Source organism: Melanotaenia boesemani, chromosome 15 (assembly GCF_017639745.1).
Source record: "Melanotaenia boesemani isolate fMelBoe1 chromosome 15, fMelBoe1.pri, whole genome shotgun sequence".
Lineage (NCBI taxonomy): Eukaryota > Metazoa > Chordata > Actinopteri > Atheriniformes > Melanotaeniidae > Melanotaenia > Melanotaenia boesemani.
In genome coordinates this window covers 12139596-12154406 of record NC_055696.1, presented here as the reverse complement: position 1 = coordinate 12154406, position 14811 = coordinate 12139596, and the positions used below count along the sequence as shown (strand labels likewise).

At 38.6% G+C, this 14811-nt stretch overlaps 1 protein-coding gene across 9 annotated transcripts in view; it reads left to right on the top strand.

Annotated features, from left to right (window-relative positions):
- The window catches only part of nbeaa (neurobeachin a), a 92825-nt gene that overhangs the window by 34875 nt on the left and 43139 nt on the right, over positions 1-14811 (top strand). For all 9 annotated transcript variants that reach the window (XM_042008597.1, XM_042008596.1, XM_042008598.1 and 6 more), the window contains exons 4-12: positions 119-214; positions 364-485; positions 2364-2490; positions 3194-3313; positions 4179-4325; positions 9728-9925; positions 11744-11877; positions 12652-12760; positions 13649-13801. In XM_042008597.1, coding sequence (XP_041864531.1) covers positions 119-214; positions 364-485; positions 2364-2490; positions 3194-3313; positions 4179-4325; positions 9728-9925; positions 11744-11877; positions 12652-12760; positions 13649-13801 — 1206 coding nt within the window. The remainder of the gene's footprint in view (positions 1-118; positions 215-363; positions 486-2363; positions 2491-3193; positions 3314-4178; positions 4326-9727; positions 9926-11743; positions 11878-12651; positions 12761-13648; positions 13802-14811) is intronic.

The window sequence follows — 14811 nt, the reverse complement described above, 5'->3', positions numbered from 1 at the left end:
TGTGATGTCACACCATTTATATATATTTTTTCCACAAAGGGTCTTTGCTCTGCCTCTGATAGGTTGCAGCTTTCAGATAGTAACAATGGTTACTCCCTTCTGTCTTGTCTTCTTCTAGCCGAGACATGCCATCAAGCTCTTGTCAGTGTTGAACCAGATGCCTCAGAGACACGGTCCTGATACTTTCTTCAATTTTCCAGGACGCAGTGCTGCGGTGAGACTAATCACCACACTCACATCTAAACCCCATTAGCAAGAAATTGCTCAAATTTATTCTTTGTGCACCCTAGTTGTTGGCTTACAGTCCACATTTATTGCTTTGTACCTTGGACCTGCTCTAATGTTGTATTCATCCCCCATCAGGCTATAGCATTGCCCCCAATTGCCAAATGGCCGTACCAGAACGGATTCACTATCAACACTTGGTTCAGGCAGGATCCACTCAACAACATCAATGTGGATAAAGACAAACCATACCTCTATTGGTAAGTAGCTCATCATTCATCTGAACTGTAACATAATGGAAGACGACTTTTTGCACCAAGACTATGGACTGAAAAACAAACAAACAAACAAAAAAAGTGTTTCAGTTGATTCATCTAGTTGATTACATGATTTAATGACCCTGCATTAATATTTCTTTGCAATGGACAATAACACTGAGGTTTAACTGAAGAACAGGATTTATAAAGTTAAATAGTTTATATCATGTTTTTGGTTCTATCTTTTATAATAAAAATGAGTTTCTTTGAAGTCTACATTTATTTAGAGAAAAAAAGTCTTTAGACATCTCTAGTGAAAGCAACCTCAACTCAGCTTTAAGACATTTTTTGTACAGGTCAGACAAAAAGAGTGAAGTTTCATTCCTTTTGTACAAAATTCCTGCTGTAAAAAGAATCACTCAGCTCAAGCCTGCTCCTTATGTACGCCAAGATGTCTTGTGGACAGAATTAGAAATTCACCAAGGTGAACACAGATGACGCATTAAGTAGAGAGCGTTGCACTTACTCTCAGCATTAGAAAGCACTTAATTGACTGCAGACTTTTGGCCTTGTATCTCCCTTGTTTTTTTTGTTTTTTTTTACTGAGGATTACTGGAGCACAACTGCAGTTGCAGAAAAAAAATTAATTATTTTTGTCCTGCTTATTTTCCTTAACATGTTAATATATAGACTTCAATCTCGTAGAGGAAGGATCACGATAATGCAGGGACTGATTGTTGAAAACAATCATCCTTCTGAATCTTGAAATATAACCTCTGCTTAAAATGCTTCAGTAACTTCTTTCTGAATAACAATTTCTGCATTGTTTTTGTTCAGAAATTGACTCGTTTTTTTGTTTGTTAAACCGTCAAACTGAAGGACGTGAACAGTAAGTTAGTAGATAAACAGATAATTGAATTTTAGCAAAACTTTAAATGTCAAAACACTCCATTATGAGTGTACGGTTTGGCAAACGCCGCCATTAGCTGTATATCTCTGGACCTTACTGGCCTCACTGTTAGTGTTGTAAGTGCAAGCCGTTAGCTAGTGTGAAGCTTCATTAGCTTTGACCTTTTATTTAATTGAACTCCTTTACTCCTTACGCTGGGCTTCTTCCCTCCACCTCTTCACTCTGTGACGCTAACTAGAGGCGTCCTCCCTTCCCCTCTCCTCCCTAACAGAGTCAAAGAGTCATTACCGATAGAATCGGGGAGCTCGTCTTCTGCAGGAAGGATACCATGGAAGTGAGATACTGTCGCAGAGATGAGCTCTAATCATGTAAAGTGTTAGGATGTAATCCTGTTTCCTTAGTAACCGTTTGTCAGGTTGTGATGGTAAGTAAGGTGTGAGAGGAAGGGCATCCTCCTCTTCTCTGGCCCAGGTCTTATCATCCTCCCCCAGATGCAGCTGTTACTCAAGCTGCATGTCTGATATTGGCCTCTGCAGCTGCATCAAGGCCATGATAACACACATTTACACCCTCCTAATGTATATCAGGGATTCACTTTAAAAAGTATTTATATCTACTGTCTCATTCTGCTGTGTGTGATCCTTTGGCCCTTTTTTTAAGGCATGAGACTGTGTTTTAAGTGGATGTTTCAAATGTATGAAGAATATATTATGAGTGAAAAATGAGGGGAAGATGGCGTAAGTAAAGTGATATGGGTGTAAAATGTGCCCTGCTTGTAAATTGACAAGTTGAATTTCCTTTAGTTTAAATTCATTTGTAAAAGAATTGACTCCCTTTTTTAAGATTGTATAATAGGAAATGCTTGACATGCAGTAAATTTATGCAGAAATGAAGATGTTTCACCATCAATTAACCTTCATTTGCTTTAGTTTCTAAGTAACTGAAATTCCCTTTTTCTGATTTCTCCAAAGTTTTCGCACCAGTAAAGGAATTGGCTATTCTGCTCACTTTGTGGGAAACTGTCTCATCGTGACATCATTGAAGTCAAAAGGAAAAGGCTTTCAGCACTGTGTGAAATATGATTTTCAACCTCGCAAGGTAAGAAAACACACACAGTTGGAAAACCTGTGCCACTTGTTAGATGAGACAGCATCAGGAGTGTGCTGCTGCTGTCTTCTATCTTACCCTGGACTTGCTGGGAATGTTGATGAGTTTGGATAAGGTCTGTCAATTAAGGCCTGCGCACTTCCCCCCTTATCGCACTGTCAGCATTTTGCTGCCGTCCTGCACACAAACACACACACATACACATACACCCATCCATACATGCTCAAGTAAACAAACGCATTCACTTGATAAGATGGCCTTCCACAGTATTTGCTGACCCAGTAGAATCTCTCCACTGCCTAACAAAGTTCCCAGTGGTTTTATTTTGATCAGTTTCTAAGTCACCATGTCTCACAGCATTTTTTTTGCTTATGTGCGTGGGTTAATGTGTGTGTGAGAGAGAAAGAATGCTTGCTTGCACACATGCTGTCGTCCTGCAGTGTATGAATTGTCAAAATTCTTGGTTGTCTTCCTCCCTCTGAAGTCTTGCTCCTAATTTCAGTATCTCCTCTGGGAAGTAAACAAGTCCAAAACATTGTAATTGTTTACATAAGGTAAAACTGTCATAGAGAGCTATGATGTTAGAAGACACAGATGTTTTCTATAGTGGGCAAAAATGATCTCAAAGCAGGCAATAAGCAAAATATCTGAAATAAATCACTGCATGTGAATGTGTTTTTGTCTTTTGTTGCAGTGGTACATGATCAGCATCGTCCACATCTACAACCGCTGGAGGAACTCAGAGATCCGTTGCTATGTCAACGGTCAACTGGTCTCCTATGGTGATATGGCCTGGCATGTCAACACTAATGATGTAAGGACACTAATGACGTCTTAAATATGAGTATTGACATTACTGTTCAGCTGCATGTCATCAGAAAAAAGTGTTTCTCTTTGCCTAATTAGTTTAATGACTGCAAGAGTATAACTTTTCTATGTATGATCTCTAATTTCTAAGTAAGTGTGTCTGTGGCAGTCCCAAAAATCCAGTATCGGTCTGGCTCTGCTTCACACTTCCTACCTGTTGTGATCTTGGCCAGTATTTGAGGTTTGCCCTCTGCATTGTCAGCTGGGGCGGACTTGCCCTTGGGCCACTTTCCAGCACAACTCGTACAAACTCCAACTTTCAACTTTTCCATTTAGCTGGGGACAGGAAGCTTGTCCTCACGGCGGCAGCACGGCCTCTGCAACACTTTTCATGTTGGCTTTTGACTTTACTGCAGTTACCAAGGCCTGATATTCTTGGTACAAACATAGTTTGTGCAACTCATCAAAAGATTCATGAGAGGTGAAATAAGAGGTCTTTTCAAATGCATTGATGCTATTATGTTTTTTATTGAAGGAGGAAAAAAAACACGTTCTCATTTTTAAAAAAGCAGAGTGGGACAGACAGTAGTGTGATACAGTGTATTAGTCGGATGTAGTTGTTGAAAGGTGAGCGGACCGGAAAAAATGTAGCATCAGATGACTGTAAAGTTGAATCGAAGTGAAATGAAACCAGCAGTTCAGAAACAATGTTTTTCACCATTGTGCATGCCATTGTTTTATGATCTGAAAGGGAAAATAAAAAGATAATTAACTTTTGAGATGTGTTTTAATGTAAAGATCAACAAACTATAAAGACTTTTTTATCTCTCAGAGGAGATGATGAAAGTTTGAAATGTTTTTCTTTTTTCCAGAGCTATGACAAATGTTTTCTGGGTTCATCAGAGACAGCAGATGCCAACAGGGTTTTTTGTGGTCAGCTGGGAGCTATTTATGTTTTCAGTGAAGCTCTCAATCCAGCTCAGATCTTCGCCATTCATCAACTCGGCCCAGGATACAAGGTACGAGAATATCTTCTGTATCCATTGCCTTTGTAATAAATGATATTTTCATGCTAACATTGTCCCCTATGAGTGGTGGAAACCTTCAGTCATTATTGTGTTGTCACATCCAAAATAATCAACACAATGTTTGTTGGCTGGTTAACATAATATTTTTAGGGTGCATTAATTCTGCTTCTGCTTTTTGTCACAATCGTGCAATTTGTTGCATAGGTTAGCAAAGATTCCTCACATTTTTTATTAGATGTAACCTGTCAAAATATTACTGTATGAGCATCCCTCTCAATAAGACTGTCATGTCCCAGATGTCTTTATATGAATTGATTTTAATGAGTATTTAGTATTGATGTAGTATGTAACACATGAACACTTTAGCTAATGTGAGACATCATCCATCCATCCTGTCTATATGTCCACTTATTCCACTGCAGGATCACGCGGAGGCTAGAGCTTATCCCAAAAACTTTTAGACAAGAGGCAGGGTACACACTGGACAGGCCACAAGTCCATCACAGAGAGATAAATAACCATGCCACTCTCAAAGAGTTTAAAACACCAATGAAACTAACATGCACGTTTTTGGACTGAGGGACATTTAAAGGGCTCAGTAGCAAAATATTAAATTATCACCACACCCTCAAAGCAATATACCTGGGTAGATTTAGCATTTCAACCTTAAGTCTGAACAGACTTTTTCACTCTTTTGGGAATAAAAAGTATTGATATGAGGTATTACAGCATGGGATAAGCCTTAAGAGCTTCAGAAATCACCATCTCTGCCTTTTAGCCAGGCTATCAGTGAAAGATGAGATGCTGAAACGCCTTGCCAGCTGTCTGCTTCTTGTTTTGGCAGACTTGTATGCCTCAAGCCACTTACAGCCTTTTTTTTTTATGAAGGTGTCCAAAGCTGTCAAGATTTCAGCAACCTGAGACTGCAGGAGCATGAGGCTGCTGATGTGAAACCGGCTGCTGGTATTTGCTGCAGCATAACTTGAATAGGAAATTTACTTTATTCACCAAGATTTAGCAACCTCAACCAGCCTGAACAAAGATAAAAATGACTTTCTGGTTTCACACCTTTTGCGTTTTCTAATAACTGTTCTCTCTCATGTAAGATAATGGAGGGTATTTTATAGACTATGTTCCTCCTGATAATCACATGTTTGGCATTTGCTGTTTTGCTGTCATGAATTCTGATTTCTCACTCTGTCACAGCCCACGGCTTCCTGAGGCTGATCAGACAGATGATTGCTTCTCTGCATGGCGCAGAATGGGCTTCTCAGATGCCCAGAAGAGACCATTAAATGGCTCAGTTGTTTCAAAGCTGCAGGCCTCAGTGCTGGTGCTGTAATGATGAGTGTGTGGGTTTTTCGGCCAGCTAAAGGAGACACAGTTTGTCACACTGCTTCCTGTGTTAATGGAAATATAGGTCAGTGCTTGTTCTCATGGCTTCACGCATATGGCTTTGTGTATATGACAGGCTGCTTCTTGGGCACTGCCTAGTGTTGAGGAGTATAACCATGTATACTGCCCAGTTCAGTGTATAAGCGTACGTAGCTGTATTACGCTTCTTGGTCTCAGCTGTTGTCAGTGTTACCACTCAATAATGAGCTACAAAAAGCAGACATACACTCTGCTGGCTCTGTTGAACAAGCCTTCAGCACAGTGAGGAGGTTCATGGTCTTCATGTTCGAGGCGGCTTATGATGGTCGACACACTGTGTGCAGTTCATCGCCTCCACGCTCCACTAATGACAGAAGAAAATGAAACATAACATCTTGTTTTTCTGTGTGGGCTATATTTTAAGAAAAGCTCCAGTGTTTTATCTTTGGGTGTGTGTGTGTGTTCTGTATGCATGTGTTGCTAGTTACTCTCTTCATCAGGGGTCCAGATGTCCTCTTTGCAAAATGCTGCCAACAATCTGGCCACAACATTATAAAGGAACCAAAGGAGTCTTTTTGGACACTTGTATTGTATTTGTGTGTTTTCCCCTGTACATGTGTCCTGTCTGCATTTGTCAGGCTTTACAATTGTTCATGAAATAATGAGGAGTTAGGCTAGTAATTTTAGTTGAGTACATTATAGTATTAAACATGTGTAGCGTTGTAGCAGCCTTTAAGGCTTAGAACCAGGTCACATGATCCTGAGCACCCCAGCTCTGAGCCTAACTTGAGTCACCTCCTTTAGTTTGGGAAATGCTGAAGAATGGAAGTGCAGTGTAGCAGAAGGCTGCAAAGTGTAGCACAGAAAAAGGGCAAGGTGGGATTGTAAGGCAACTGTTACATTACAGGGTGCTTTTTTGAGATGGAAAGACCTTCCCATTCACAGTCTTAGGAACAGACATAAGCGAGGGAAGTAAGTCAAAATCCTCTGATTAGAGAGTGTTAACTTTCTTTCTTCTATAGAGTTTATGGTATTTTAAAGTCCTCAAACTAAGTTGACTTTGCAAGGTTTGGAAAATAATGTATTTGAGAAATTTTCATCTTTATATAGATCTTTATAGATTTGGTAAGAATGTTAGTATTCACTCCATGATTCATATGTTTTAACACAGTACAATCAACTAAAGGAAACAAACATATATGAGTGCATATTACCTTTTTAATATTGTTTATTTACTACTTATCCACTTTCAGATTACAAATTTTGCACAATAAAGAATTTAAATTTGTTGTAACAGTTCTTCTTGGCAACAAGTTTTATACCATTAGAAAACCTGTTTTTTCCTTTATTTTTTCAGATATGTATGGAAATGCATCTCTAGAATGAGCAGCAGAGTTGAGTATGTGTATTTTGTCCATGGAAAACTTGCTAAATCTTCTCTGCCAAACAGCTTAGTCTCTATTTACTCTGTTTTGAGGTCCTGGTACCCTAAGTGCTGACGGTCAGGTAGCCGATTGGCAGGTGATTGTCAAGCCAGAGTGACCAGCACTACCACACTGGCTGAAGAAGTGAATGCCATCCCACAACAGTGTGTGACCAAACTAGTAATCTGCATGAAGAGGAGTTGGCAGGCTGCTATGGACGTGTCTGTTTTTTCCACACAAGTGCAGCCACTATTTTGTTAAATGTATAAATTGTTTAATTTGGTAATATATGTGTTGTTTCTTCAGATTTTAATCATTCAATCCAATAAACAACATAAAAAATAATTCTTAGAATAAGCTGTTTGGCATTGGCAGAGAAGATGTGACCAGGTTTTCATGGGCGAAACCCACAAACTCAGCTCTGCTGCTCATCCCACAAATGCATTTTCCTTATAAATGTATCACCATTTGAAAGGGAAATAAACAGGCTTTTAAACAGTATTAGTTTCAAGGCCAAGAAGCGTTGTTAGAACAAAGAAATAATATGAAGAACACTAGTTTCCTTACCTTTTGTGCATAGTTTATTTGCTGTAAGCTGAAATCTTACTTGGCTGTTTGGTGTCAGGACCAAATTAGTATGTTGACAAATTCCAGATAACACCCTCATGTGGATATATATTTCTCAATGTACCTATTCACTGGATAGCCTGCTAATTTAAAGAAAAAGGTTTTAGGCATTTCTATCATGACCTTCATTCAGCAAACAGTGTGAAGATGAAGGAAAAAGTTCTGTAAACTGAACGGATTAGTGTGTGTGTGTGTGTTTGTGTTTGTGCTTGTGCTGTTATCATTGCAGACCAGCATGGGATCTGCAGCTGTCAGGTGTGAGGCAAGCAGGAGTTGTCACTTTCATTCTGCTGTGTGTTGACAACACATATGTCTTTAATCTCAGCTGTGTAAAACTTCACATATGTAGAAAATTGCACTTTCCTGCTCTGATGCGTACTTTTTCTGCTATCTGTCAAAAGTCTCTGTGCATTTGTTAATACTTTAAAGACTCAGCAAATCTCCTTTACATTTACACCTACCTGCTTCCCTCGTTTAGCATGGCGGCATGGGTAATTCTATGGAGCTACGACCGCATGCGCTTTATAAAAGTAGCACAGGAAATGGGCTTATGCTGCAAAAAATGTGCATCTTAATAAGTGTATTAATTCTGCATTCAGGCCATTCATTATTTTTTGTGTGCCGAGGGCCCACTCACCATAGAAAATAACCGAAGAGCAATTTATGTGTATTTATGATTGATTATCCCTGCACATGGAAACAGCTTTGTAAGTAACTTTTAATGGATAAGCTTTTTAACACTACATATTACCAGAGAAGCTTTTAACACCAGGTCATCAGCTCTTGTAATTTGCTGAAGTAATGTTCTAAAGTCAGTTAATATGAACATAGGCAAGCTGTGACTGCAATTATTGTGCTTGCAAATATTATTTAGGTGTTTGTGGAAATCAGCTTCAGATGCAGATTACTAGTCTTTTTTTTTTTAGCTATTCTTTAGAAATGTATACAAGTTAGCTTTTTGCTATTCTGATAATTGGAAGGATATTTGGAAGACAGCTAAAAGCTCAGCCGATGGATGGAAATAAGGCTGTTATATTTTGTGCAACTTGGTTAAAACTGCTCATGGCGCATTTCTTACACTAGACCTCAAATGAAAGGTTTAGAACAAGAAGGGCTTGTAGTTCTGTGAGCGGCCTTGGGCCTTCCTGTGCTGTCAGGCTGAGCAAGGCACCTGGGGACTGAACCGCTGGAAGGGGAGAGAAGCCCCCGCCTGGAGCTGCTGCAAAGGCTGGCAGAGCTTCGCACTAGCCTTTCATCTGTTGGGCTTCATATGTGTTGCAGCACCGAACTGAGAGACCTGAACAGACAGATATAGACATAAATGTAAAAGCTCACATAATGTAACGGGTAATTTCAACAAATTGAGCGTAGACAAGTGAAAGTTATGTTTTCTGTTTTTTTTTTTGTTTTTTGTAAAGTGAGGTTGTCTTTGATTTGATATGTATTTTATGTAAGTGTCCAAAAAATGTATATGATTTATGAACTTAAATCCTGCCAGGATAAATATCCATGTAGAGATTGTTTTTGATTTCAGCCTGATTAAGGCTTAGCGTCTTGTGGAGAAAGATAAAAATCACGTCATATACAGAGATTGAATTACGCAAACATGTCCATCTTTTGTTTTGTTTTGTTTTGTTTTTTTTGACAGACAACAAAGAGATAAATTTGGATCTCTCAGTGCTTTGCGTTCTTTCTCATACAACCGCTCCCCCCCTCTCCATCTCTTCTTCTGGGCTAATTGAATTAGTGCCCGGGTTAGCAGTGTGTTCATTAAGCTAATGCCGTGTTGTTTACACACAGCTCATGATGCAATTAAACAGACTCCATTTTGGGTGTTGAACTTGTGCACACAGAGGCACTCTCACATTTCTCTTGCCCCTGGACAGCTTATTTGTTTCTCATTCCATCCTCTTTATTTCTCACAAAACCTTTGACAACTTCTTTTTCTCACCGCTCCATACCCTGCAGAGCACTTTCAAGTTCAAGTCAGAGAGCGATATCCACCTGGCTGAGCACCACAAGCAGGTGCTGTATGATGGCAAGCTGGCCAGCTCCATCTCCTTCACGTACAACGCCAAGGCGACGGATGCCCAGCTGTGCTTGGAGTCGTCACCCAGGGAAAACCCTTCCATCTTTGTACACTCACCACATGCACTCATGCTACAGGTCAGTTTGGCTTTATTGTTTGGCTTCTCAGGTCCTCTATATCACCAAAATGAATGTTTCAAATGAAATGAAATGACACTTGACTTTTAATTTCAAGCTACTTTGTCACAAGCTGAATCATTTCCTCCTCAAGTGCGTTTATGAAAAAGCTTTGAGTATTGTGTTTTTATTTCTGTTAAACCAAGTGTTCTCCATTCAATTTTTATAGCTTCTTATCATGAATCATATTTTTTTAATTGATTATCTTATGTTGATTTTTAGGAATGTGCTTTTATCTGAGGAAATATTGTAACTTAAAGTGTGAAGGCAGTGATGATTCACGTTTTGTTTTTTAGTTGTAATTAGAGGACATGTTCTCACTTTTTGGTTTTGTGGGTTAAGATGACACTTAAAAGCACATAAAGGGAAACATTTGCTATCTGTACCAGTTTTGAAAAGAATGAATCTATTCTAAAGTATTTTTGCTATAGGGATCCAAAAGTACATTGATTCATGATAATACTTTCTTGATTGATCAGTAGGGTCGTTCTATGCAGACTCCTCTAAAAATCTTTTTCTTGAAAAAATTTAAATGAAAGAAATCTTGCGGCTCCATCATAGCCTCGTCAGTCACTCAGTTTTGACTGGACTGAGTTGACATGTTTCACTGAGCAGTTATGCATCCTTAAGGATGCATAACTGCAGAAGTAAAGCTGGAACAATTTTATTGGACTAATACAATCCAGTTACAATCCTGCCAGTGTCAAACAGAAGTAGAAAACCTTGAATCGAGCATAGCAGATATATCTAATTAAAGAATTATTATTTATTAATATTACCAGTGGTGAAAATTAATAAAACATGGCGATTTAAAAAATAACTCTATGATAAACTGTGAGAAGGCAGAATCATTGTCCTCCAACCAGAAGGTTTGCAGGTAGATACCCAGCCCCTCCATGCGTGGAAGTGTCCTTGTTCCAGACAATGAACCTCACATTGCCCTTGATCTGTTCATCCGTGTGTGGTTATAGAAGAAAAGCACTGAATATATCCAGTAGACTGCTATGTAACTGACTGAATTAATAAGGAAAAACATGGTAAAACTCTTTTTAGAATCTTATCAATGTTAAAAGGGATCATCTCGATATAGCCAGTAAAATATTTTATATATATATCTATATATATAGATATATATATATGTGTGTGTGTGTATATGGAGAGAGAGAGAGAGATTACATATTTGTACGAAGTAAATTTAGTTGCAGGAGAGCTCATCTGTGTAGAAAACTGTTCATTGTTTCATTTTGTTTGGTTAATATATTCGGCAGGAACTGTTAAGTTTCAACTCGTCCTTAGGGTTTCGTGGATATTCAGTACAAAGTGCAACCCAGTTCAGTGAAAGTGATCAATTAGTGAGGTTTAGAAAGATAATGAACTTTAGCTCCATGGGCCAAGCTTGAAAATTTAATCACTAAAAAGTATTTGGGGGAGAGCGTTAGAATTCATCCAGATTCATAGTTCAGTGAATTTGGGAGAAGATTTAAAATTAATTGATTTTTCTTTTCTTTCTTTCTTTCTTTGTTTTTTTTTATGATGAGCTGGATTATGTTGGTGAGAATATAAGGAAGAAGGATGTACTGAGGAATCAGTGCACAGTTTATGTTGCAGTTCAGGCTTAAACCTACATTTAAATTTATTTCTGAGATAAAGGAGGAGGTTTGTTTTAAGTTTTTTGTGTGTGCAAGCTGTTTGGTTTTAACAGCAGTTTGTGATTTTATCTGTTTGTACATCCTGAAACAAGCTCTTGGTCCACACTAACAGGTCTTTTATAATCCACAGGATGTGAAGGCCATTGTAACCCACTCCATCCACAGTGCAATCCACTCTATAGGAGGCATCCAGGTCCTGTTCCCACTCTTTGCTCAGCTGGACTACAAGCAGCTCAATGACAGCAGTGTGGACACCACCGTCTGGTAAGTGGGCTTTGAAAAACTAAAAAGGAACCCCACGGCTGCTTCAAAACGAACACAGATGATTTTTTGTGCAGAAAGACCACTTTAATGTGACGTGAGTGTTATATTAATCTAAAATAGGAGGCTTAGACAATTGTGCTGGCAGCTAAAAAAAATAATGCATTATTAACCCGTGTAGGCCGCCACAATTTCCTGTTGACCTTTGAATAAAATTGAAACAGGAATTTTAAATTTCTTCAAGAGAAACACTTTCTTACAAAAAAATCTTCCCATATGGAGCAACACAACAAAAATGGTGGCCAAAAGTTGAGTGAAAAATTACCTAAAAGGGCAAAAGTACCAGATTACCTACAAGGGTTAATGGGTAATCGAAAGCAGAGGATGAAGAGTCAAAGGACAAGGAGAAAGATTGTTTTCTCTGGATTGATGAGTGATTTCTACAAAGAATTTGTGCATCCTTCCGCTCAAAATTCATCCTGGTACAAGTGCACCACACAAGCCTTAATGCAGTTACATATGAAGCAGCGTCTCCACATCATCTTAGCTGCAGTCCGATGATTCATTAGATATTGTCAGGAGGATAATGATAACATGAAAATACAGCTGCTTATTAAAAATAAATGATGAAGAATGATGGAGAAGGTGAATGTGGTTGTATAGAGCTGTCAGGGGAAATATGGTGCAAGTTTTCTCACATACTGCAATAGAGAATCTATGGAAATGCATCACTGACTTCAGCATTTGTGAAATGTGTGTGTGATGTGTGTGTTGCAGCGCTACTCTGCTGGCATTCCTGATGGAACTGCTGAAAAGCTCTGTGGCCATGCAGGAGCAAATGTTGGGAGGAAAAGGCTTTCTGGTGATTGGGTATCTGCTTGAGAAGGTCAGTACAAAGGCCTCCACTGGGTTGGTGTTACAACTTGGATTTTTTCTGTTGGGTTTGATAAGAAAAGAAGCTGGAGAAGCTGTAGTTTTTGCCACGACCTCTACTTTTTTCAAATCTTTTGTATCCAGTTTTATTATGTTTATGTAACTAGAAACCCTCTCAGTATTGGTTGGTACTTCTGTCATTTTCCCCAACCCAAATGCATCAGTTAAAGTAAGCTGTGCCACAAAAATCCCAATTTGATTAATTTGCACTACTGATTACATTCTTCAAAATCATTACACAGCTGGATGATCGTGTCTTTAACACAATTAAAGTGATGGTAAATAGTAGAAACATAAATGAAGGCAGGAGTCATTACAAGGCTGTTTAGCTTCTCCAAGTTTTACCTCATTGGATTTTGTTAATTTTACATGTGACTTGGCAAAAACAAGATAATTTGGTATCATCTACTGTGAGATACAAATATGTAAAAAAATATTTTGAGGCTCAAATATCATTTTAATCTTTCAATAGAAAATATATAAATGTTAAAAAAGACTCTAAACTGTAGGAGTAGATATGTCTGCATGTGAACCTTTTCATTATATCTTTGTATCTTTGTTCCAGGAAAATATATTATTAATTTATTATCTGATGATTATGGGGCTTTTTTTTGTTGTATATTTTTATGTGCACATAAACAATGATCTTTTTGATTTGTGCATGTTTGTGTATATCTAAAATGTTAATGATAAACCATGGTAATGATGTTCACTGTACTGTAGGGCTGCAGTTTTGCATTTGGGGATAATACATTTGTCTTTCATTGGCTATGAGAAAAATGGTTTTCATGACTATGAACTTAGTTTAAGCAACATCTTATATTTGCTGTTCTATGTTTAGTCGTCACGCGTCCACATCACCAGGGCGGTACTTGAACAGTTCCTGTCCTTCGCCAAGTATCTGGATGGTTTACCTCATGGAGCGCCACTCCTCAAACAGCTCTGTGACCATGTCCTCTTCAATGCTGCCATCTGGATACACACCCCTGCCAAGGTCTGTTTATTTTTGTCTATCTCCTTGCAAGTGCATGTCTTCTTTTTTTTTTATTCAATGACCCTGCACCAAAAAAGTAAAAAGGTGGCCCTAATGAGATAACTAAATAAATAAAATAAATAATTAAAAAATGTTCTATTAAGTTTCCATCAAGTTTTAATTGAATAAATGCTTGAAATCAAGCAACATAAAAAAGAGGAATGCTGCTCTGACACCTCAGCAGTTAGTCTCTTTTACAGTAATGTTGTAAATGAGCTTTAAGGAAAAGAAAGGGGGAGCTGACATATCACGCTGGAAAAGGACATAACATGCAAGCAAGGGGAAACAAAAAACTGGAAGTGACATTTTAAAAGACCCCAGGACAAGAGAGAAATGTGCAGCTCCACTTTTCCTTCTCACTCTGAGCTAGATGTGAGCGTTTGTGGCATTCCCACGGGGCCCGTCAGCTCCTGTCGCCATGATTTCCAAAACATCTTGACTTCCTGCCATCCCTCCTCTGACCCTAAAAGGTGATCCTGGGTACAGCAGCGCCCCTATTTGGGGCATGCTGGAGGAAAAAAACCAAAGAGACACAAGCAAGCCATCAATGTTGCTAAGCAGTTTTTTAAAACAGAATCCAATAGTGTTTATGTATTGATCCTAGTTGTCAACACAAAACTGCACTAAATGATTATGTATTGGGTTTTCACTTTCAATTGAGTGCCACTACAGAAAATGGCAATGAACTGCTTGTAAGCATGATCCCAGTTGAGTGGGTTTATAATGAGACCAGGACATGAATAAAAAGTAGTACCAAGCATCAAGAATAAAGAAAAGATATTTTAAAATTGTACAATTTCCACCTCTGGACTATTCAGACTTCAACTGAGCTTTATTATTTTCTGCATCTCGGGATGTTATTGCCCTCATTATTGAATTCAATAATGGACTCAAAGAAGCACTTTAAGAAATCGCGTCTCCCTCACCCGCATTGCAAGTAGAAAGCCTGTTCTCTCTACCAAGCTTCCTCC